At 44.3% G+C, this 23,969-nt stretch overlaps 2 protein-coding genes across 3 annotated transcripts in view; both read right to left on the bottom strand.

Moving 5' to 3' along the window:
• Positions 1 to 6,566, bottom strand: part of GAD2 (glutamate decarboxylase 2) — a 90,433-nt gene extending 83,867 nt beyond the window's left edge. The window contains exons 1-4 of the mRNA XM_054436468.2: positions 6,049 to 6,566; positions 5,261 to 5,320; positions 4,939 to 5,088; positions 3,633 to 3,866 (exon numbers count right to left, since the gene is read on the bottom strand). Coding sequence (XP_054292443.1) covers positions 3,633 to 3,866; positions 4,939 to 5,088; positions 5,261 to 5,320; positions 6,049 to 6,124 — 520 coding nt within the window. The 5' untranslated portion in view covers positions 6,125 to 6,566. The remainder of the gene's footprint in view (positions 1 to 3,632; positions 3,867 to 4,938; positions 5,089 to 5,260; positions 5,321 to 6,048) is intronic.
• A 3,839-nt stretch (positions 6,567 to 10,405) lies between these two features.
• MYO3A (myosin IIIA) overlaps positions 10,406 to 23,969 on the bottom strand; it is a 271,671-nt gene continuing 258,107 nt past the window's right edge. Inside the window, exons 33-35 of one of the 2 annotated variants that reach the window (XM_054436017.1) lie at positions 21,603 to 21,643; positions 19,799 to 19,942; positions 10,406 to 11,109 (exon numbers count right to left, since the gene is read on the bottom strand). In XM_054436017.1, the coding sequence (XP_054291992.1) occupies positions 10,977 to 11,109; positions 19,799 to 19,942; positions 21,603 to 21,643 (318 nt within the window). In that variant the 3' untranslated portion in view covers positions 10,406 to 10,976. The remainder of the gene's footprint in view (positions 11,110 to 19,798; positions 19,943 to 21,602; positions 21,644 to 23,969) is intronic. The other variant, XM_054436018.1, reaches the window with a different exon arrangement.

Below are 23,969 nucleotides of genomic sequence, written 5' to 3'. Positions count from 1 at the left end.
AAAAAGTATCTTCCACATCCTGGACATCTGTCTGAAGCCTGGGATGTGATCATCTCTCATCTCCAGCACAGGCAAAACAAGATAAAGGAAGGCAATGGGGAAGAGCAGGGACAAAAGTCAATGGCTAGCTTATCTCCTGCACTGGAGTGTTCTCTTATCAGCCTCAGGCATGTGGCCAAGAGTTAGACACTGGGAAAAGATAGAAGCTGGGGGGGAGCACATTTTAGCGGGATCAGGACTTATGCATCTATTGTGCATTCTCCAGCATTGTTTTATGTCCTCGTGGCATCGTGTGGTACCCCTCTATCTCTGATGCTGACCCCCTCAGTTTACCCATCCACGAAGGGTGAGAAGGCTTTTTTGCTGCTGTGGCCACTGACGTCTGGAGCAACCCTTCACTCCTCTCTGCCTCATTGACTCCCCCATTTCATTATGCTCGCAGCTGAAATCACAGCCGTTTCCTCCCTCCCGATGCTTCTTCATTTCTCTTTCCCTAACCCTTTTTTTTTTCAAGTGAGGAAATTAATAAGGATTATAATTCATATTCATTTTCTGGATGAATGTGGTGTCTATGATTAGACAGTATTTAACTCTAGGGAAACTTGGGAACGAAAACCTCTGCATAAGATGGAGAGAGATTGTGAGGGGTGTGTTGTGCCTCTGGATATCAGAAGGCCAATTCACCCTGATGATAACTTTCCATAAACAGTGAAAACAGGTTTGATGCTTTCATTGCTAGGTTTCCCTTCCTCCCTATATATATTTTGACCTTGCTCTGCCATTTCACCTGAATCTCTCCTGCCTCAAAAATTTCACTTACTGATCATGATGGGAAAATAGGGAGGGAGATGGTTTGACAGGTCAGATCAACAGGCTCTCTTGATTTCTGGCAGAAGTATTCCCCTAATGACATTTGCTCTCGTCCTGTGGCCCCTACAGGCGGCTTCCCAGGGCTGCCTAGCAAATCAAGGCAGGGCTCTCTCCAAGGAATTGTGAGACCTGCCCCCATCGGTCAGGTGTCCCTGCAGCCCTTGGCCTCCTGCTGCTGTCGCCACCCTGCCAGGCCCTGTGATGGGAGCAGAGCGCACTGCGTCAGGCATCGGGTGGCCACACAGCCTGTGCAGCCAGGAAGATGGCGAGCTTGAGATGTGAGAACCGGCTGCTCAGACTCAGGGATGCTCCCTGCAGACTAGCAAATGAGCCCAGAAGGATGCGCAGACTCTGCAGAACAACCAGCCTCAGGCAACTCTGACCCTGGTGCTCACGATCAGTTGGGAAGAGGCCAAAAGTCGGTCCAAACTGCTCTTTATGTCCTGGCAACACTCACACTAGGGCTGCCTCATCTACTGACGCTTAATTCCCTTTGTCTGATGGTTTGGTAAAAGATTCAGGACCACATTTAAGTCCTACTCTTCCCCAGCCAGCACCACCACCACTAGCACCAAATCTAATGATCTCTGCAAATGCAAATTATTCTGGAATTCTATCATTCTCTGCTCAGTTTTCCGTGTTCCAACATTTCCTTTTACAGAGGTAATTTTAACAATCCATGAAGACATCATTTTCCCACTGCCGTTCACTCCTCTCTAAGCTTGGAGCCCAAGTGGAAATCAGATTAAGGTCTCTTAGTAGAAACAAGATGATAATATGCATTTTATAAAATAATCTCTTGAGGAGTATTAAAATGTCCGGTAGTAGCAAGGGTGGTAACTAATTTGACATACCCTAAATAGCGCTAGATGACAAGTATGACAGTTATAGCACAGAAATCTATAAAGTTGTCAGCTGAATAGAGAAAATGACTTCTGTTAATTTTTTGAAATGCTATTTGAAGGAAAAGGCCAGCAGACTAAATATGTTATGAAAACTATTGAGAGATTGAATTGATATGCCTTGCTTAGAAATCCAACTTAATCCATCACATTTTTATCTGAACTTTAAATAAAATGCATTACAGTGACACCTAACAGTTTCACAAGCATTATGGCAAAATGTAAGTATTGAATTAGCCCATCTTTTCCTGGCACTAAATGCAACGTTGACAGACAGAAATATAACTTTCATTGACTTACAGTTCCCATTATCTTAACTCTGTAGACTGCATTTCAGGCACCACTAGCTTTCAAGAATGAAGACACAAAACATTTCCATAGGTTCTTTTTGGTTTGGTAGCAATACAAACAATAGGTAGCAATTTACTATTAACGTATCTAAATATAAGGTATGGGGAATGGGTCAAAAAATGAATTAAAAGCATCACTCAGGATTGCACTATGAATGCAGAAAAAGCTGAGGAGGGGTAGGAAAATTTTTAATGCCTGGTATAAACATCACGTGGGTTCTTCATGAATGTTAATTGAGGATGATGTCTAATACACCTTCAAAACTCCTATTCCATAGCCTGACTTTGATAGAAATCTATGTCCCAAGGCTTTTCGTATGCCTACCTTTCTTCTCTGTTGGTACAAACAATGTGAACAAAAAGAATAAAAGAACTAAACTTCTCACAGCAAACATTTTAAGAATGTTTCTTATTGATTAGCATAATACTAATTCATCAGCAAAAAATTTGCAATCTAAAAAGATGACGTTTCTATGGTGATGAATGTTCATGTCATATTTCACATTTTTTATTTGCTAGCAAATCTTTTAAAGGCTAAACATCAATTTAGATCCACAAAGTCCTCCCCACCCCTGGAAATTCATTCATACTTATTTTTGTTGCCTTAATGAAGTGTCAGCCATCGTGTATCAAGATGATTAGAGACAATGTAAAAAGCGAGGATAATCAAGACCTGGGCAGATGAATAGCTGACTTTGTGTAGATAACATGAAAGCTCGGAATGCACCCAAATAAATGTTATAAATGAAGCTGTAACATGGATGGAATATAAAGAATCCTGTGAAAAGCCAAGAGACCACAAAAGTACATTTAAAAAAATTTCCCCCTAAGGATATCTGATTTGCCTCTCCCCCCCTTTTTTCTTTATCTCACATATACAGTGGCTGGGAGGAACACACATCCTTATATAACATGGCTGAATTGCTAAGCTAGTCTGTATCATGTCTGCTTGTGTGTTGTGCACATTTCCTTAAAAACAAGTGAAAATCTGAATTCAAATCTGAAAGGTTGGCCATTTGACACAATGTGAAAACATCCCTCCCACTCAGTGATTAATAGGGTGGTGAGTCCTGTTTCTGACCAGTTTTATGCCAAAGAAAATACCAGCACAGCACTGGTATTCGGGCTTTTGTTTGGATCATGCATTTTTGGAGCTTTTATTTCCATATTCTCTTTCTCCACTTTGAGTTCTTTCTGTTGGTCTCTGCTGATGAATATTTGCTTCTACACCAGTGGTTTAACCTCTGTGTCCAAATACATGCAACGTAAAATCTGATGATTTACACTTAAATCATATTTCTGACATTATCAACTTCAGAAGCATGAACAATAACAGTGGAAGGTGCTTTGGATTAGAATCATTCTAATAATGACTATTTTTTACATGATGAAAATAACTTTGCAATTTTGAAAATATCAGTAACTCCATCAAACAAAACATTTTATAGAAAAAAATAAAATAAAAATTGTAAACGAATAAAGAGCTTTATTATTTTCGATGAGACAATACCTGTTTTAATTGCATATTTTAGAGTTGTTTGGCAATGCATCAAAATTTCCTCCAAATTTTGTGGTTGGTCTGCCAATTCCCAATTATATTCTTGGAGAAGCTCATTAGGGTAATGGAAATCAATCACTTTGGTTGATCTATCGAAACTTTTCACCACATACTGAAGTAAAATGTTCATAACATCTTGCAGAAACGCCAAAGTGGGCCTTTCTCCATCACACGCCGGCAGCAGGTCTAAAGAATGGAATTAAAATGCCACATTTTAATTTTACTTTGAAAATATTCAAGGCAAGATCTTGATGAGGCAATAACATTTCTTTGAATTGAGAGATTTCATGTTAAATAAAGCTTTTGGAAACGCAGAACATTTTTCTTTAAAAGGGAGACATTTTTCAAAGGTGAAGGGAATGAATGAGATAAATTACGATTTCTCTTCTTCCCCAAATTAATTACTGCATTTCAATTCATAACTTATATTGTTTGCTTTCTTTTTTTGAAGAGCGTGTAGCTCCGTTTATCTACTTCACAGGAGTTCGTCCTAAACGTGTTTCTCAGTAAACCATCTTACATGTTTACGGAAATATTTCACGTCAGAAGTGTTTGTCTCGAATGCCTTCGGGTAAACCAAAGTGGAACAGGTGCGTTAAGATCTCTGGTCTGATAGGAAGGCCCGCTATTTCTAAAGTCGGTGTGTGTGTGTGTGTGTGTGTGTGTGTGTGTGTGTGAGAGAGAGAGAGAGAGAGAGCGAGAGAGAGAGAGCGTATGCATGTGTGTCTGCATGTGTGTGCGCGCGCGTACATTTGGGAGACGGTGTGTAAGTGCACGGGGGTAAAACTTGGCGCGCGGGTTTCAAGTGAATGGAATCGTTCTCTTGTGCGATTGCAGCTACAAATCACTCTCGTGATCTAAAGACCTAAAAAAAAAAATGCAATTCTGAATTCTCGGGCACGGTATTTGGAAACCGAGTCCCACCCGAGGCCCCAGCGGCCTAGGGAAGCCAGCCGTCATCGATTCAGTGCGCGCACGAGCGCCTGGATCATCGGCCACCCGCCACCCCAAGGGCCGCGCTGCGGGAAGAGCGCCACGGTCCTCAGAGCCCTCTTGGAGCTCCGAGGCCAGGTTCGGGGGCTTGGACCCAGCGGGCAGGTCCCGCATTTCTGGCTTTTATCTGAAGATTCTGGCAGGTCCCGCCTCCGCCGCCACCTCGACACCCCGTCCGGCTCTCAGCGCGGGACCCGCACCGGCCGCGGTGGGCGGGGCAGAGAGAGGGGCAGGGGCGCCCTTGGGCTCCCCGCGGAGTCTTTACCTGTTGCATGGAGAAACGCGTAGTTGACATCCGCTTTGGGGCAGCTGCAGGGCTTCTGGTCGCAGGTGCAGGCGGCCTTCCGGGGGGCGGCCCGCGGGGGTTGGCTCCCGCTGCTCTCCGCCGGCTTCTCGGCGTCTCCGTAGAGCAGGGCTGGGTAAGGACACCGAACGCGGGCCTCGTCAATCCTCCGCCGGGCCCGGTTCCCTCGCTCCCGCCTACCCGCAGCCAGGAAACCCCGACTCCGCTGACGCGGATGCGGAGGTGAGAAGACGGCTTGGACCCCGCGGGCCGACCTTGCCCGCCCCGGTCCCTGGGCACTCACCGCACAGTTTGTTTCCGATGCCGCCCGTGAACTTCTGAGCCACTTGGCACCAGGCTCGCGCTGCAAGGAAGAACAGGCAGGCAGACAGCAAGGCAGAAAGAGAACAGACGGACGTGTGAAATTTCGTTCTATGTGAAAATAAATCAGTCCGGGTTCCTAGAAAGGGCCGCCTTCCTCCTGGGGGCCGCTCAGAACTCGGTGAGGCCGGCAGGTGCGGGAGGCAAGCGGGAGGCTGGCGGCCCGGGCCCAGCCCTCATTTCCTTTATCTGTTTCCCAAGAAGAAGCCCACACCGCTGCCCTTCCAGGTGCCAATCGGCTCAGGCAAACTCCTCTCCCTGCCTAGCTTGGACGAGTTTTCCTAAACACTGAAGCTATCCATTTTTTCGCAGGCTGTCTTTCTAGACCAAGAAATCTCTCACTTTCCCCCCCCTTTTTTTTTTTTACTATCTTCACGGTCACTCTGTCCCTCCCCAGGGTCCAGACACCCGGATCTTAGCAGCGCCCCAGGACCACGGAATTCCATGTCCCCGAGACACCGCAGTCTTTGGGGGGCTCTTCCAATCTTCTGTGGAAGGGGCCCGAGACTATTTGGGCGTCTTCCCAGGGAACAAGAGGCTGTAGAGGTCTTGAGCTCTTGGGCCGTCAAGGACTTAGCCCAAAAGCAGGGAGAAGCGCCCGAAGAAGTTTCCTGTTGCAGGTGGAAAAACCTCCTTCGTCTTCTCCGTAGCTCCGCAAACCCCAGACCACCGCAAAACTCGCCCGCCGCAGGTCCCCGTTCTCCTTCCTACCTGTGCCGGGATTCTCGGAATCCCCAGAGCCATCTTCCGACCCGAAGGACCAAAAGCCAGAGCCCGGAGATGCCATCGGCTTTGGAGACTGGAGCAGGTCGCCTGCGAGTGCGAGCTGCGCGCGAGCTGCCTTGGGCTTGGCCCTGCGCGCGCGTGCGTGCCCGTGTGGCGGGAGGAGGGCACCGTGCGGGGACCGGCGGGGCCGAGCGGCGAGGGCGGGTGTCACGCAGGAACAGAAAACGTCCGTGTCTGACCGTGCGTGTGTGTATGCGAGCTGGAGACAGGGTTTAGGGACGTGGCAACCCTTTGGAAGCCGGGGAGCCTTAAAAGAGACGGAGACTACCTAAGGGTCCTCGGAGCCCGGACTCAGGAAACCGCGGAGAGCACCAGAGCATTTGAGGGAAAGTGAGCCCAGTGGGGATGAATGAGGGGGCGGCGGAGGAAAAAAACACGAGAGAGGGAGGGAGCTGAGTCGTGAGGATGCGAGGCAGCCCGTGCACGCCAGCTGGAGTCAGAGTGAGGGGGTGGGAGGCGTGCCAGCGCGTCCTCGGGCAAGCCAGAGGCGGGAAGTGCGGGCGGCAGCTGTCCCGGGTGCTGCCACGGACGCTGCGCGCCAGCGTCAGCGAGGGGCAGGCTGGGGAGACCTCGGCGAGGCGGGAAGCGTGGCCCAGAGGAGTTTTCTGTGTGCATCAATTGGGGTGTTGTTTGAGGTCTGGCTCCAGCTGAGGGGAAGGAAGCGGGGTTCCCGCGCCGTTTTCCTCCAAGCAGGTGCTGAGGTCGCTGCGACCTCGAGAGCTCGCGCCCCGGGCCGGCATCAGGCGCGGTTCACGAGCCTGGGGAGGGGACGGCGGGGGAAGGACTCCTACCCGCTGATGGGCTCATTTCAGCGCCTTAGTAGAACCTGACGCCTGCCTGCTGAACCGCGCCGTACCCGGGGTCGCACCGTTCCTGCGCAGCCAAGGGCTAGATCGCGGGACCCACAGTCCAGGCTCTGAGTGACGGCTGGGGAGAATGACTGCTGATTGAGGCAATTAAAATCCACGCTGGAGTCTACTGAGGACCTCGGGCTGGGGAAAAAAAATAAAACGAATGGAAACTTCTTGGAAGAGAATGAGACAGAGCGGCCAGAGTCGGCAGGATTGATGGCGGGTGGGGGATGGAATCAGGGCATTTGGTGACCTTGGCCCGTGGAGGCGTGGAAGGGCCCGCTGCTTGCGTGTAAGGGGGATCTGTGTGCGCCTGGGAGGGGAGAACAGGGTTTCCAACTAAGCAATCTCGGCTTTACAAATCCTAGTAGGAAAGAAGGCACCGCCTGCAGGGCCTTCGTTTTAAGGGGCTTCAAACCAATGCCCCCCCCCCCCGCCCCCACAGAATCTTCGCGGTAGCGGGTGACCCGGAAGCTCGAGATTGGTTCTCTCTGAGGCGTATTAGGAAGGGTTTTCTCTTTTTCTAATAAAGAAAGGAGGAGAAAGTCAGAATCTTTGTGATGATTTTCCTTTCTACAAAAAGCTATTACAGACAGGGAGGACGCCCTGAGGATTGGGAGCCCTTTGACAGTTTGCGCTGCATTCTCCTGGCAGTGGAGATCAACTTCAAGTGCACCTCGCAGCTCCGGGGCTCTGGGGGAGACGGAGGGAGGGAGAGAGGGGAAAGGGCTGAGGTCGGCTTCCCGAGGCGGCTGCCTTCCCCGCGTCTGGCCAGAGCGCCTGTCATTTCCATTGTGTTCACAAGCCGTTTTATTTCTCTGACCTCCTGAACCAGCCACCAAAGCTGCTAACAAAGCAGAGACCCGGGGATCCCGTCTGGGCGAGCACCCCTCGACCCTGGCTTAGAAGGGACATTCTGGGGCCCATGCTGGACGCATACAGGCCCAAGTCCTGTGTGCTCGAGCACAACTGTCCCTGGTCAATCCTCTCCACAAAGCGCTGTCTTTTTCTCGCGTGCCTGAGTCCAGGGGTTCCCTGAGGAGTCATGGGATCCACACTATGGCAGCTGGGCCCAGGCGCCAGGGTGAGAGCAGGGAACCAGTCGGGCGTTGATAGCGTCTTGCCGAAGGCTAGCACTGAGCGTGCTAGGTGAAGTCTGGACCAGGCTGTGGGAGCCCGGGTGGTCGAAAACTCAGGGCTCAGTTTGGCTCCTCTTTCTTGTTCTCCTGGCTCTGATACTCCAGGTCACCACGATAACAACTCCGGAAACTTAAAGACTTGTGGTTCAGCCATCTGCACTTCAGGCATGGCAGCTCCGCAGCTCTCTCCAGCCTGGCAGAAGCTAGTTCTTTGTTGAAATCCATATCAAATCCTGCAAAGGTTTTGCTTCAAGCCAGCAGTCTAGGGTTGCAGAACTTTTCTACTACGGATGAGTGGTTGAAAACATAAAGGTTCTTAAAAGCACGCGTTTAAATCACACAAAACCCCCAAAGAAGAAACGGATTAAAACACCTGAATTTAACTGATTTTTTTTTCTTTTTGGTAAAGCAATGGCTTCAAGTGCTACCGTTTAAACTCCATTAAATCCCACAGCTCTGGAGTACTTTGGATCTAATGGTGATATTTACATTTTTTATTTAAACACACCCTACTTCAGATGCAGACGGGGATCTGATTTGTCTTTCCTGAAGGCTGTCCCTCCCTAGACGGTAATTTGCTTTGTAATGACTTTCATTTCACTAAAGAGCCCATTCCCCCTCTCCGGGGCTTGGGGTTGGAGATAACAAAAGAGCTCTGGGAGGTAATAATTACAGTCATTAGTTCACAAAGGAGGCAGCCAGTGAATGGGAAGGGAAGGCGGCCGCTTTGGAAGGCCCTTCCTCAGATGAGGGGAGAGAGACCCAATCCTCCAACTTGTAGGGACAGTTTCCTTAGGTGTCTGGTTTACCAACATATGGGTCTCAGGCTCACCCAAAGAAGAGTGTCTGGCACACATTTTCCTGTGTCCTTCCCAAGCTTAAATGTCAAAGGACAGAGAAAGAAGGGAAGAGGAAAGAAAAAGAGGAAACGACCACGGAAGAACACAAAAATACTGCAACCAAGCATTCACCAAGCCTGTGCCATTCTCTTTTCTATTCTCACTTAAAACACTGGTGCAGGGAAAATTTAGTGAGGGAGTCTGTTGCCTCCCTCCATAAATTCTCCCTACACCAACAGAAGTAATAGAAGGGGCTGAGTGCCAGGGCTGTTGTCTTCAGGGGCCACCCGAGAAGGAAGCCTAGATTGAAGGGTGGCCAGGCAAAAAAGCTGAGCTTAGCTTACTGCCCCTTACCCCTGGTGCCTGCTCCGCCCTCCCCACAAACCCAGGCCTTCTGGAGGCAAGTGGACAGGCAGCTAGAGGTGGAAGGGGGCCAGGCCACTTTGGGCTTTAGACACCCCTGCCCCTCCCAGCCCCTCTCTCTGGTGACCTGCTGTGCTGGTTTCCTTGGTACTGGGCTGTACTGGGCTGCTCAGTGCATTCGCACAGCTGAGGGTCACTCCTTACTTTCAGTCGCAACCCCAGCAAGGCTGTGCCGCTAGCCCAGGGAAAAAGAAGGCCTGGAGGGCACTTGGACTGCCCTGCTATAGCTGCAGGTTTCCCCTTGGCCACATTGCATCTGTAAAATGAAGAGATTACACGAGTTGGCTCTGGGGACCTTTTGGTGCCAACTCTTTGAGTTGGCGAGATTACCATGCCCTGTGGACCAGCAGCGCAACAAACGTTCTGAGCCCCCTGCACGTGCCCTCACTCACTCCTCGAATATTTCCCCAGAGTCTTTTGACTCTGGCTTGTGGGTGCAGGAGCCAAGGGCACCCACACAAGGGGTGAGCCCCATCGTGGTCAGAACCCTTCTTCTGATTCCATGCAACGACCTCATCACCTGTCCTCACCCTCTCCAGGTTGCTTAGATGGGAATGTCAGTTTCATAAAACAGCTTAAACCGGGTTTTAGAATAAGGTGCAGTCAATCCAGGAATGCAAACTTCTGTCCACCCACTAGCCTCCCCCATTTTAAATACACACAAAGTCGGAGTAGCAAAGATGGCCCCAAATCTGTAGACCGGGAGAACCTGAAATCTGACACTTCCACCCAGTGGGGGCACTAGCATCTTTATAGATGGGGCCGAAGACAGTCACACAGATTGGGAAGGCATCGTGCAGGCGAGCACGTGTGGTGTGTTGGGGATTTAGACATTGGAGGCCTCTGCGTTTGTGTGGCAAGGGGTTTTAGCTTAGATTGTGTTTGTCTGAAGTGGCTGGGTGGTGCTGGGAGTTCGCTGATGAAGGCACCTCAACGCCCCTCCTTGGGCACCGTCACCAGCATAGCCTTATAGCAGAAGCCCCTCAGAAGCCCCAGAGGGGAAAATGAGGGATCAGTCACGCAAACCACGGGTTTTCCAAGGCACTTCCTTTATTTAGTAACCTTAATAACCAAAGGAAGAGAAAGAGCAAGTTTGAGATGAAATACATCTTCGAAATTCTCCCTACCCCTACCGGGCTTTTTTCTCTAAGATTCAACCGCTAGCACGTCTTCTGTTGGCCAAGAAAAGCCGTTTCCAATAATAATAAAAAAAAATCTGTGAATTCAGTCACCGCAAATGAGAGTGGGGTTGGCGAGATCCCAGGCGCAATGGGGTCCACAGGAGTCACAAAAAAAAGAACAAAGAGAGAGATTAGGGGAACAAGGACAGGGTTGCCCCAACCGGCGGGCTGGTGAGAAAGGAGGGTGCGGGAGTTCGGAGAGAAGGCGTCGGGGGAGGTTTCCAGAGGGCTTCCAGGTCTCTTCTTTCGGAGCACGAAGGCCGGCCCGGCACTTGAGGGCCGAGCGCAGCAGGCAGCCTCTGCGGATATCAGGGCCGCAGCTTCAGTGCCTGCTGGTGCCAGCCCCAGAGTACCTGCTTGGTCCCTGCTGCCCCGCAGGCTCGAGCGCCTTCCGACGGCGGTGTCTGCCTCGTTGCGCGGTTAGGACTGCTGGACGAGGCGCCGGCGCTGAGAGGTTTTGCGCAGGAGCCTCCTAAAGTCGTAGGGGTTGGCTGCTGGCCCTCTCTCCTCCTCCTTCTCCTCCTCCTTCTCGGGGCTCTCCGCCGCCCAGCACCTGCAAGCGAAACCCAGGGCCCAAGTGTCAACCGCACCACAGTGAGCAGCGCGTCCCCACCTACCCCAAGTTAGGCGGGTCCTCTTCCTCCCACGTTCTGCCAACCGCAGACATTTAGGGCAGGCACAATCGAAATGACTGGATAATGGCCAAACGTATCTGCGATAATTCTCAGCAGGTTTTAAAAACTCCTCTAAGCTGAGGAGCAGAGGGGCTGGTGGAGCCTGGTGATGGTGTTTAGATACGTGCTAAGTTAAGCTTCAGAAGGTGCAGTTTGGAAAGATGAGTTTGGATTGCAATAATTCACAACCAATAAACAAATATTTATTTTAATACCTTAATTTTAACACACTTTGGTCAAACAGAAAAAACTCAAAGTGCCCAAATAGACACTCAATACTTTGCATTTTAAAACTGCTCAGATGTTTCTTTAAAAAATGCTCACTCAAAATCTGACCAACTGCTCTGTTAGTGACACCAAGAGCTATGGGCCTTGTTGGCTTTTTCAGTGTTTCAATGTTTTCAATGAGGCTGCTGGGCTAAGTTTCTGAATCCATTGCTGGGAACCCCTGCCAATGTTTACCTTTAGATTCTGCAGCTTGTCTGGGAAGTGGGGTATTCCCTAAAAATGCAGCTACATAGATTCATTCACTCCCCATTCATTCACTCATTCATTCACTGAGCACCTGCTAAGTACCAGCCACCAGTGTAGGTGATAGGTGAGCAGGAATCCTTGCTGTCATGGAGTTTATAGTCTAGTGCAGGAGACCCACAGACAACTTGAAAACACCAGGGGGTGAGAGGTGCTACACAGAAAAGTCAAGCTGGGTAATGGGGAAAGAGTGGTGTGTGTGTGTGTGTGTGCATGTGTGTGTGTACAGGCAATTTCATACAGGGTGGTTGGAAAGGCCTCTCTGATAAGGTGACATATGAGGAGAGACCTGAAGGAAGAGAGTGAGCCATGCAGATCTCATGGGGAAGGACAGTAATTCCAGGATGATAGATCAAGCAATGTAAAGGCCGCAAGACTAGAGTGTACATCATGTTCAAGGAACAGCAAGGAGACCACTGTGGCTTGAAAAGAGTAAGCAAGAGGGGGAAATAGCAAGAGATGAGAGAAGGAGGAATGAGGATAGAGTGTTCAGATAATTTAGTGCTCATATAATTTGAGACCACGTCAAGGACTTGACTTTTCCTTACAGTGAGAGAAACATTGAAGGGTTCTGTGCAGAGGAATCACTCATAACGGGATCTGTCTGCCAGGATGAAAGTAGGAAGGCCTGTTAAGAGATTCTGCAGTAATCCAAGCAAGACTGATAGTGGCTTACACTAGGCTTGTGGAGGAGGAGGTGAGAACTGGCCAGATTCTGGTCATACTTAGAAGTAGAACTGAAATGGTTGGCTCACTGATGGATTAAATGTGGGGTGTGAAAGAGAAGAACCAAGAATATCCCCAAGGCTTTTGGCTTAAACAACTGGAAGGATGGAACTGTCATTTAATGAGATGGGGAAGGCTGCAGCGAAGCATAATTTCTGCAGTGGGATAAACATTTTAGTTTTGGTTATGCTAAGTTTGAGATATTTATTAGATATTCAAGAGGATATCAAATATATAAGTCATGGCAAGGCTAGATATTTCAGTTCATGAATTTTAAGTACAAAGACAATTCCTTCCCTTCCTTCCTTCCTTCCCTTCCTCCCTCCCTCCCTTCTCTCTCTTTCTCTCTTTTTTTCCTCTCTCTTTCTCTCTTTCTCACTCTGTCACCCAGTCTAAAGTGCAGTGGTACAATAACAGCCTCACTGCAGCCTCAACCTCCAAAGCTCAACTGATCCTCCAGCCTCAGCTTCCTGAGTAGCTGGGACTACAGGCATGAGCCACTACGCCTGGCTCCTTTTTTTTATTTTTATGTTTTTGTAAAGACAGGATCCCACTAATGTTACCCAGGCTGGTCTTGAACTCCTGAGCTCAAGTGATCCTCCTGCCTTAGCCTTCCAAAGTGCTGGGATTACAGGCATGACCCACAGTGCCGGGCCAGGAATTTTAAGTACTCAGACAATATTTAAGGTCATGAGAGTGCATGTTGATAAAGCAAAGGTCTGGGACACTCCATTATTGAGAGATCAGTGAAATGAGAAAAGTCAGCAGGGAGAATGAGAAAGAGCAGCCAGTAAAGCAAGAGGCAAACCAAGAGAAGTGCTGTCCTGAAGGCCAATGAATGAAGTACTTAAAGAAAAAATGAGTAATATAGGTGTTAAATCACAGAGCATGGCAAAATGGAAGTCACTGTTGACCTTGGCAGAGGCAATTTCAGTGTCGTGCTGGGAGAGGAAACCTGAGTGAAGTGGCTCAAGAGAATAGGAAGAAAGAATGTGCAGGAGGTAGTATCATTACTCTTTCATGTATTATTCATTTACTATACTGAAGAGCAGAAAAAGTGGGTGGTTGTAGGGGGTGATTGGGTCAAGGATATTTTTTATGATGGATCTGAATGCATCATGTTCACTAATTGCCAGAAATGATTTCATAAAGAGAACAAACATTCAAGGTGCAGAAGAAAGAGGGGACAATTGCAGGACAATGCCCTTGAGTCAATGATAGCACTTGGATTTAGTGCACAAAGGGAAGGTTTCACTTTAGCTAGGAGGGTGGAAAGGTCATCAATAGAATCCTGAGGTAAGTAGACGGGTAAGTGGTAGGACGACTGATAGATTCAGCATGTGTCTGTTATCTGCTACTGTTATAAAAGAAGGTTGTCAGCTGAGAGCCAGGAAGTTTGGAGGGTTTGAGGAGAGAGGACCGGGAAAGTGGCATAAGGAATTTTTAGGGAAATGTAATATTGCAAAGTAACTAAGGGCCTGCCTAAGGAGTGGCCATAATTTTAAGTGGGATTAAATTGTTTTGATTTTACTCAGCATTGGAGTTTGCCAGTTGAATATAATTGAAGGAGAGAGGGCAAGGCCATTGGAAGTCTATGCAAATGAATGAAAATAATGGTGAAAGGAGAGGTCTAGAACGTAGCCTGCGATGGAATATGCCTCTATTCTGGTCCGTTCTGAATAGGGAATTAAAAGGAAAAGAAAAAGAAAAAAACCTTTGGCAAGGTCTTTCAGGGCATCCTGAGCTCAGTGGATACTTGACAGGGAAGGTCAAGTAGCATCATGATGGGTATTGAAGGAGCAGATCATCCTCTTCTGAGTTACTGACTTGAATTTTCATACCTATTCAGCTTATTTCTGTTTTAAGAATATTAAATATCAACTATCTGCCGGGTATATCACAAACATTATTTCTAATTCTAAGGACAACACTGCAAGGCCTTAGATTCCTGTTATTCTTAATTTGCAGATGAGAAAACAGACTGATCCTAGTTGCCATGGCTAGTAAGAAGTGGAGTGCAGATTCAAACCCAGGTCTATAGAGCTCAAATCTTAGGCTTTCCTCCTTGTATCCTTTTGCCTCTTTTTTTGTTGATGCTTCTTTCGCAATTCTCCTGTCTCTTAACTGAGGCACTTGTGTTCCATCCTATTTTCCCCTTTTTATCCTCCATTGATCATCTTGCCATAATTAAAACCTGCTTATGCCCTAAACACCCCACATCTCTCACCACTGCCCAGCAGAGACCCCACTAGGTCCCATGTTCAGAGGAGACAAGCAGATGTCAGCCTCTTGTTGTCCTCTTTTCCTCTAGTGCCATTCTCTAATCACTGATTGCCTGCCACCAGATTTTATTCATTTAAAGTCCAGGAGAACAATGAACTATCAAAAAAAAAAAAAAAAAAAAGAAAGAAAACAATCTCACTTACAGTAGCTACAAAAAATACTTAGGAATAAATTTAACCAAGGAGGTAAAAGATCTATACACTGAAAAGTATAAAACATTGATGAACGAAATTGCAGATGACACAAATAAATGGAAAGATATTCCGTGTTCATGGATCAGAATAATTAATATTGGTAAAACGCTCATACTACCCAAAGCAATCTACAGATTCAATGGAATCTCTATCAAAATTCCAATGACATCTTCACAAATATAGGAAAAACAATCTGAAAATTTGTATAGAACCATAGAAGACCCCAAATAGTCAAAGCTATCTTGAGCAAAAAGAAGAAAGCTGGGAGACATCACACTATCTGATTTCAAACTATATTAAAAAGCTATTGTAAGTAAAACAGCATGGTACTGGCATAAGAACAGATGCATAGACCAACAGAATAGAGAGCCCAGAAATAAATCCAACATTTACAATCATTTGATTTTCAACAAAGATGCCAAAAACACACAATGGGGAAAGGACAGTCTCTTCAATAAATGGTGCTGGAAAAACCACATGTCCACATGCAGAAGAATGAAAGTAGATTGTTATCTCACTTACAAAAAGCAATCTCACATACAAAAATCAATTCCAAATGGATTAAAGACTCAAACATTAGACATGAAACTGCAAAACTAGAAGAAAATATAGGGGCTAGCTCATGTGATGCTGCCTAGAAAGAGAAAATAAAAGAAAGAAATTATAAGGGAAAAGCTCCATGACATTGGTTTGGGCAATGATTGTGATCTCAAAAGCACTGGCAACAAAAGCAAAAAATAGACAAATGGGATTACATCAAACTAAAAAGCTTCTGCACAGCAGAGGAAACATTCAACAGAATGAAGGAACAATCATTTAAATGGGAGAAAATATTTGCAAACTATACATCTAATAAGTGGTTAATATTCAAAATATAAAAGGAACTGATAAAACTTAGAAAAAAAAAAAACCCAAACAGAAAACAACCTTCAAATAACTCAATTAAATAATTAATTGGGCAAAAGACCCAAATAAACATTTCTCAAAAGAAGACTGAGAAATGGTCAACATGTATATGAAAACATGTTCAATATCACTAATCATTGGGGAAATGCAAATTACAAACACAATGAGATCTCACACCTGTTAGGATGGCTACTATAAAAAAGATGAAAGGTTACAAATGTTCGCAAAGGTGAGGAGAAAAGGGAAACTCTTGCACATCGTTGGTGGGAATGTCAATTAGTACAGCCATTACAGAAAACCGTATGGCAGTTCCTCAAAAAATTAAAAACAGGCTGTGCACGGTGGCTCACGCCTGTAATCCTAGCACTTTGGGAGGCCAAGGTGGGCGGATCACCCGAGGTCAGGAGTTTGAGACCAGCCTGGCCAACATGGTGAAACCCCATCTCTACTAAAATTACAAAAATTAGATGGGTGTGGTGGCAGGCACCTGTAATCCCAGGTATTTGGGAGGCTGAGGCAGAAGAATCACTTGAACCTGGGAGGCGGAGGTTGCAGTGAGCCGAGATTGTGCCATTGAACTCCAGCCTGGGTGACAGAGCGAGACTGTGTCTCAAAAATAAATAAATAAATAATACAATAAAATAAAATAAATATGATCCTACTTCTGAGCATATATCCAAAGGTAATGAAATCAGTATGTAAAAAAGATATCTGGGCTGGGCGCTGTGGCTCACGTCTGTAATCTTAGCACTGTGGGAGGCCGAGGTGGATGGATCACTTGAGGCCAGAAGTTCAAGACCAGCCTGGCCAACATGGTGAAACCCCGTCTCTACCAAAAATATAAAAATTAGCCAGGCATAGTGGCACACACCTGTAATCCCAGCTACTCTGGAGGCTGAGGCAGGAGAATCGCCTGAACCTAGGAGGCAGAGGTTGCAGTGAGCCGAGATCGTGCCACTGCACTCCAGCTTGGATGACAGAGCGAGACTCACTCAAAAAAAAAAAAAAAAAATCTGCACTCAGATGTTCATTGCAGCATTATTCACAAGAGCCAAGATATGGAATCAACTTAAGAGTCCATCAATGGATGAATGGATAATGAACATGTGGTATACGTACACAATGGAATACCCTTCTGCCTTAAAAAAGAAAGAAATCCGGCTTGGCGTGGTGGCTCATGCCTGTAATTCCAGCATTTTGGGAGGCCGAGGAGGGCAGCTCACAAGGTCAGAAGATTGAGACCATCCTGGCTAACACAGTGAAACCCTGTCTCTACTAAAAATACAAAAAAATATTAGCCGGGTGTGGTGGCGGTTGCCTGTACTCCCAGCTATTCGGGAGGCTGAGGCAGGAGAATGGCATGAACCCAGGAGGCGGAGCTTGCAGTAAGCCGAGATCATGCCACTGCATTCCAGCCTGGGCGATCTCAAAAAAAAAAAAAAAAAAGAAAAGAAATCCTGCCATTTGTAACAACACGAATGAACCTGGAGGACAGAATGCTAAGTGAAAGAAGTCAGGTGCAGAAAGACAAATATAGCGTGATCTCACTTATACGTGGAAGTCAAAAAAAAAAAGAAAAAAAGACAAGCACACAGAGCAGTGAGTAGAATAGTAGTTACCAGGGCACTGGTCGTGGGACTGGGGAGAGATCAGTCAAAGGATACAAAATGTCAGTTAGACAGGAGGAATAAATTCAAGAGATCTACTGTACAACATGGTGACTATAGTTAATAGAAATGTATTGTGTACTTGAAAACTGCTGAGGGTAGATTTTAAGTGTTTTCACCATACAAAAGGTAGCTAAGTGAAGTAATTCATATGTTAATTAGCATGATCAAGCCATTCCACAATGTACATGTATCTTAAAACATCATGTCCTATACCACAAGTTTATACACGTTTTGTCAATTAAAAAAATCACAAGGCACTCAGTTCACCATTGCTGTTGTCTCTTACTCCCAGACTTACACCCTCTTGGGCAATGCCAATACTTGGTGCGTGTATATACACAAAAAGACATTCTTTGTGCATTAATATCTTCTGACACGTAGCTTAGTCTCAAATTTCTCCAATTGTTTCAATAGCACTATTTCGCTGTTTGGTTTTTGTTTTCTATTTTAAATTCAGGATACTGTCAAGGCTGTTTTGTCTCTGTAACCTTCCTTAGTTTAGAAAAAAAAACCTTATCTGAGTTACCTTGTTCAGCTTTGTTATATGAGTATACTTTTCCTCTAGCATCAAGCTCTTGGATGTAAGGATCACATCTTACGCACTATTCTATCCACCCCTTCTTCAAACGCCCAGCATGATCTTTTGCATAGGATGGAAATACTGAGTAATGGTTAAGGCCATCAGCTCTGAACTTAGAAATTCTGGCTCCATGAACTTATCATCTAGGTGACTCTTTGCAGTCACTAAACTTTGTAGACTTAGCCTCCTCATCTATAAAATGGGGCAATAATAGTAACTGCCTCGTGCGGCTGCTGTGAGGATTAAATGAGACAATGGCATAGTGCCTAGCACAATGTAGGCAGTCAACAATACTAGCTGCTAGCATTTATTCCAGTGGATACTAAATAACACCCATAGACATCACTTAATCTACATCAGGAGTATTTCAGGGATAGAACACTTTCATAGCAGATGTGTATCTGCCAGTGGGGGGAAGGGGAAGGATACATTGGAGAAGGGGCAGGGTGAGCTTTTAAAATGGGAAGCAGGTAAGTCAGTGAAAAGCAAATGGGCAGAGAGTGAACATCGGGGATTTTAGTTCACTAACTCAATGTGTGACCTTGGGCAAATCACTTAATCTTTCTGGCATTTGGTGTTCTTCTGTACAGAGCTCTGTGATTAGACTAGAACATCTCTAAGCTCCAACATGTTACTGATCCCAAGATGGAAGAGCACATCTTCTTTTGGAGGCAAAGGGCAAATATCATAGTTCAGATGGATTCTGGAAAAGCAAATAAAGATGATAATAGCCACCACTGATAGAACACGTTTCCTATGCCTCTCCTAAGTACCCTATTGCTACATTTAGTCTCTACAACAACATGGTGAGGCAGTTATTAGTAAATTCTTTTGCAGATATGGAAATGAAGCTTCAACAGGTCAACTATCATGAGCAAGGTCACTCAACAACTAAGCAGCAGGATCAGGATCCAAACCTAAGACCATGTGACTCTAAAACTTTTCTTCACCACCATGTCACGCTGTAAAATGGGTGAGGGTTCTGAGGACCCTAGACTCACAGGATATTCGTTTAGAATTTTGGATGAACAGCTTTTTGTCTTCCGTCATTACTCCAATTTTTCATATGCCATGTTTGTTTTATTATGTATCCAGATCTCAAAACGCCACAGATATTTTGGGAGAAAAGACAAAAAAATTCCTAAAGTATGAAATAAGCTACAAGATAATTTACTTAATGTCAGAAAGTTGGTGGCAAGGTGAGAATTCAAGTCCAAAATATGCATTTTTCTATGAATCTTTCTCTCAAATGTTTTTGGGTCTGACATCATTGATTCTGAGAAATTAACAAGCATAATTAAGAAACCAATGAGTAATTAAAATTACTTTGATTGAGCTTGAATATAGATTTTGGATATGATATATTGCTTACAATTAGATGACCATATAATAATTTATCATCCAAAATGAAGTACTTTTATTAAATAACAGGAGTTTTTGTTAATAATTACACCAAGAAAACAGATATAAACTCAGTTTTTGCTAGGAAAACTGAGGTGTCTGATTACTCTACCATAACACTGTACATGACATTACTTTTAAACACCATATCACTCAAAAGATGCAATATTCATTAAGAGTGCTTTCTCATTCATCTATATATAAAGTGAAATATCTTAAAAAATGAAATTGTGAGTATAAAACTGCAAATGCTGTACTTTAAAGTTTAGCTTTTTACCTTTCATTAGCCTTAATACATTGATTCTGGAGTTCTTGCTGTGGTCTTCGTTCTCTTAAACTAGGGCTATGTTCCTTTGGTCCAGAACGACTGGGCAAAAATTCCTTATAATAGAAATCTTCCAAATCTAATAATTTTCCCTGACTGTAAATGAACACACAAACACACCATTGCATCAATCTAATTTTCTACTCACTTAAACTTACAGGATACTTTTTTTCTTTAAAAGTATTTACTATAATTTAGAGTAACATACACATGTCAATACAAATGGGAGGTCTTGAAATGTGGGAAAAACAGTATATCCCATAAGTAAAAAAGAAAAACCTTCATATCTTACCTTGAACAGAACATTAGCTGTGGGAGCACATTTTCCTGGTTCTATTGCACTGAACTTGGCACCAAACTAGTGGTTACTAGAATAGCCAGTGATTGCAGTGTTTCAGTTTGGCCAGTCCAGATCAGCAGTCGCTACTGACCTTTAGGCCATTATCAGAAAAGCTCACCTTTGTGTACTAATACTCAGCATTTTCAAATTTTATAAGCCCTCAGTACATTGATACACATATGATCTTAACTTACCTCCTTCATGAATAACATTCTGTCCTCCCTCTACTCTTTGTTCTTTAGTGGATTAATTTCTGTGCTAGATTTTAACACCCACACATGACATACACATAAGGGTGCATCCTTGCCCATGTTAATTCTTGGTTCTACTCAGGGCACGGTCTGGTTCCTATGGCTCTCTGGGACTTTCTAAGAGATAAACAGGTAGGTCTGGAAAACCTCCAGGTGTTACAGTGCTTCCAGGAAAACACACTTTTCAAATTACAGATACTAATCTAAAAAGGACTTTCAGGATGTCACTGATTCAGAAACGAAGAACTGTGTTCACTCATGCTTAATAGAAATGCTCTTGTTTGTTCTTAGCACTCACTGTCTGGAAATTGGTTGACATTAACATTGATTAAAACAGTGATATAATATTAAAAGAGTAAAATATCAGTGGGAAATATAAGAAAAGGAGAATAATGTGAATTTAAGTGTGCTATACTTGCAAGTAACATAAACCTTATCCTTTTAACAAATCTATAAAAATTACAAGCAGCAAGATTTAGCATGTGTAGAAGGAGAAAAAGCAAAAAGGAGTTTGGGGAAAGAAAATTTATGAATACAGGGTGTTCAAATTGCCCAAGCAAAACCATTCCATGGAACAAGAAAAGCAAATTACCTACTGGGAGGGTACGATTCATTTAAAACATATTCAAGTTCTTAGTGCTATGCTGGCTCAATAGATTTCCAGTGGGCAGGATCTTATAAATTATACATAAATCACATATTTGTAACATAAATGTATCGAGTGCACATTACTTTCCAAATCTATCCATATAAAATAGGTGATTTTTTTTTTTTTTTTTTTTGAGATGGAGTCTCGCTCAGTCGACTGCTCAGGCTGGAGTGCAGTGGTGCGATCTCAGCTCACTGCAAGCTTCGTCTCCCGGGTTCACGCCATTCTCCTGCCTCAGCCTCCTGAGTAGTTGGGACTACAGGCGCCCGCCACTACGCCCGGCTAATTTTTTTTTTTGTATTTTTAGTAGAGACGGGGTTTCACTGTGTTAGCCAGGATGGTCTCGATCTCCTGACCTGGTGAGCCACCCGTCTCAGTCTCCCAAAGTGCTGGGATTACAGGCGTGAGCCACCACGCCCGGCCTAAAATAGGTGATTTTAAATCATAATTTGAACACATGGATTTTTATTTTTGTTTGAATAAGATGACTGATTGAAATCGAGAATTAATAATTACCTGTCTTTCCTTGGTCTTCGTTTTTCTTCTTGGATTGACTTCTAAAGGAAAGAAGAATTCAAAAGATCTATATAATATTATGATCTTAATATAATTGATATATTACTATAATCTTAATATGTAAATACACTTACTCTTAAAAGACTAAGTTAGAAATAAGCAAGTGGATACAATATTTTAAAAATTTAAAGAAATATAATTTACTCAAGTTTTATTAATTATAAATTTCTGGTTATTTTTGCCACACCCAAACTGAAATGAATCTTTGCATTCCATATGAAAAATGTATTTCCCACACAGTGACCAATATAAACAAGGCTACATAAGATCTATTTACTACAAACGGGAGCAAACTGTAAAATTTCTGGGAAGCCCATTTCTCTATACAAATGCAGTTGCGATGGAAGCAGGTTAATTAAGCTGCTTTGAATGTCTTGCTTCTTTGTCTGCAGGTAAAACAGATGGGTGAATATGGAGGGCAGGTGCAACAGTCCGCAAAAAGAATGAAATTGTGACTTCATAAACCTATAGGAGCCCATTTATGACATAAACGTAGCAGCACAGATGATATATGTTTTCATTTGCACAATGTTTTCATAGTTGAGAACTTTATGTATCAAGGTCAGAACAAATTAAGATATGCAAGTATGGAAATAATTAGATATATTTTAACTGATACTTCAATTTGAACACTAACAAAATGGTCCTTTGTATATAAGTTTCACCTTATATACAAACCAGTATTATCTTTTGCACTGTAGAATTAGTAATGCGTTTTTGTGTGTGTGCTAATTCAATATATTTGAGCTCATATATTTACATGTTGCCACAGCATATTTGTCTTTTAGGCTGAGAAAACAGACACCATACTCACCTTGAACAAACTGAAGATATTATAACTGTGGAAACCCTATAGCAGGTATCAAGTTGGCTGGTACCATAAAAGTGTTGTATAACAAAAATGGCAGTTAATAATGGTTTATAAATACTGAGGGTTTTCCCCAGTATTCTTAGAGACACAGTAAGTCATGTTTTTTTCAGCATTTATCATTTGTTGTGCTCTAAAATAGTAGATGAGTGAAACAGTTCATGGTTTCTTTTATTCTTATTGGTTGGCATTTTAACGTGTGGATGAGGTAGAAGTGAGTGCTTCCTTGCATCATGTCTGGGAGGAGACCATTCAGGAAATAATGTAAGGGCAGGATATCAATTACATTCCTGTTCTCCCGTTTCCTGTCACTTCACATTCTTGATCCAATGCCCTAGGCTAAGAGGCGCTTACAAATAATTACATTGCCCGCATAGGAACAGTGGCCACTAGCAGTTCAGTTAATGATCTCTGGGACTGGGGTGCTGTTTGTTGTGGTGGTTGTTTCTGTTTTAACATTACTTCAGTAGTAGTTTCCTACAGAAGTCCTGCCTCTCTCATCCATTACCTGAAAAAAAGTCCCTTTTGTTCTAGGTAACAATTGCCTATAGTTCAAAGTTATGCTTAAGTGATGGCACTACGTTGAGTGACAGAGATGCCCTTTATATAACTAAGAATCAAATAATGTTCTGCCCTTGAATTCTCAGGCTGGTGAAGATCCTATTTATACTAGATCAGCACTTCCTTCTGGGACATGGTGTATATAAGTTGGTTCTCAGTTATGCGAATTCCTAGAAGAGGACGTATTGTCCAGACATCTTTCACTCTTGTCTGTGTTAGAATATTCTTTTTTCTTTTCTTTCTTTTTGAGACAGGGTCTCGCTCTGTGACTCAGGCTGGAGTGCAGCGGTGCAATCTCGGCTCACTGCAACTTCTGCCTCCTGGGCTCAAGTGATCCTCCCACCTTAGCCATCCTTGTAGCTGGGACTATAGTCATGACCCATCATGCCCAGGTAATTTTTGTAGTTTTTGTGGAGACAAGGTTTCGCTATGTTCCCCAGGCTGGTCTCGAACTCTCAAGCTCAAGCAATCCACCTACCTCGGCCTCTCCAAGTGCTCGGATTACAGGTGTGAGCTGCCACATGTGGCCTTGTGTTAGAATATTCTCATGAAATGTAATTCAGTAATATATTTTTCCAAAAATTATTTAAGATGGCTCATAATATAAGTCATTATACAATTAAAATAATAAAGTAAAAATTGTAAATGAGAAACAAAGGAGGCAAAGGAAGTAGGTGCATTAAGATGGAGGCTTACATTTATCTCTTAGTTTCCTAACAGCTGGGGCTAAAAGGGGAGCACGATGCATTAACCTCTACCCTTTGTCATGAAAAGGGAAGCATATCACTCCTCAAAGGTGAGGATTTTATAAGAAATTTATTACACGGACTTTATAATGGGGACATTTTTGCTAAGATGTACAATGTTTTCAATTATAG

The sequence above is a fragment of the Pongo pygmaeus genome, chromosome 8 (genome assembly GCF_028885625.2).
Source record: "Pongo pygmaeus isolate AG05252 chromosome 8, NHGRI_mPonPyg2-v2.0_pri, whole genome shotgun sequence".
Lineage (NCBI taxonomy): Eukaryota > Metazoa > Chordata > Mammalia > Primates > Hominidae > Pongo > Pongo pygmaeus.
Note: the sequence above shows the minus strand (reverse complement) of the source record. Positions and strands in the feature narration are given on the sequence as shown.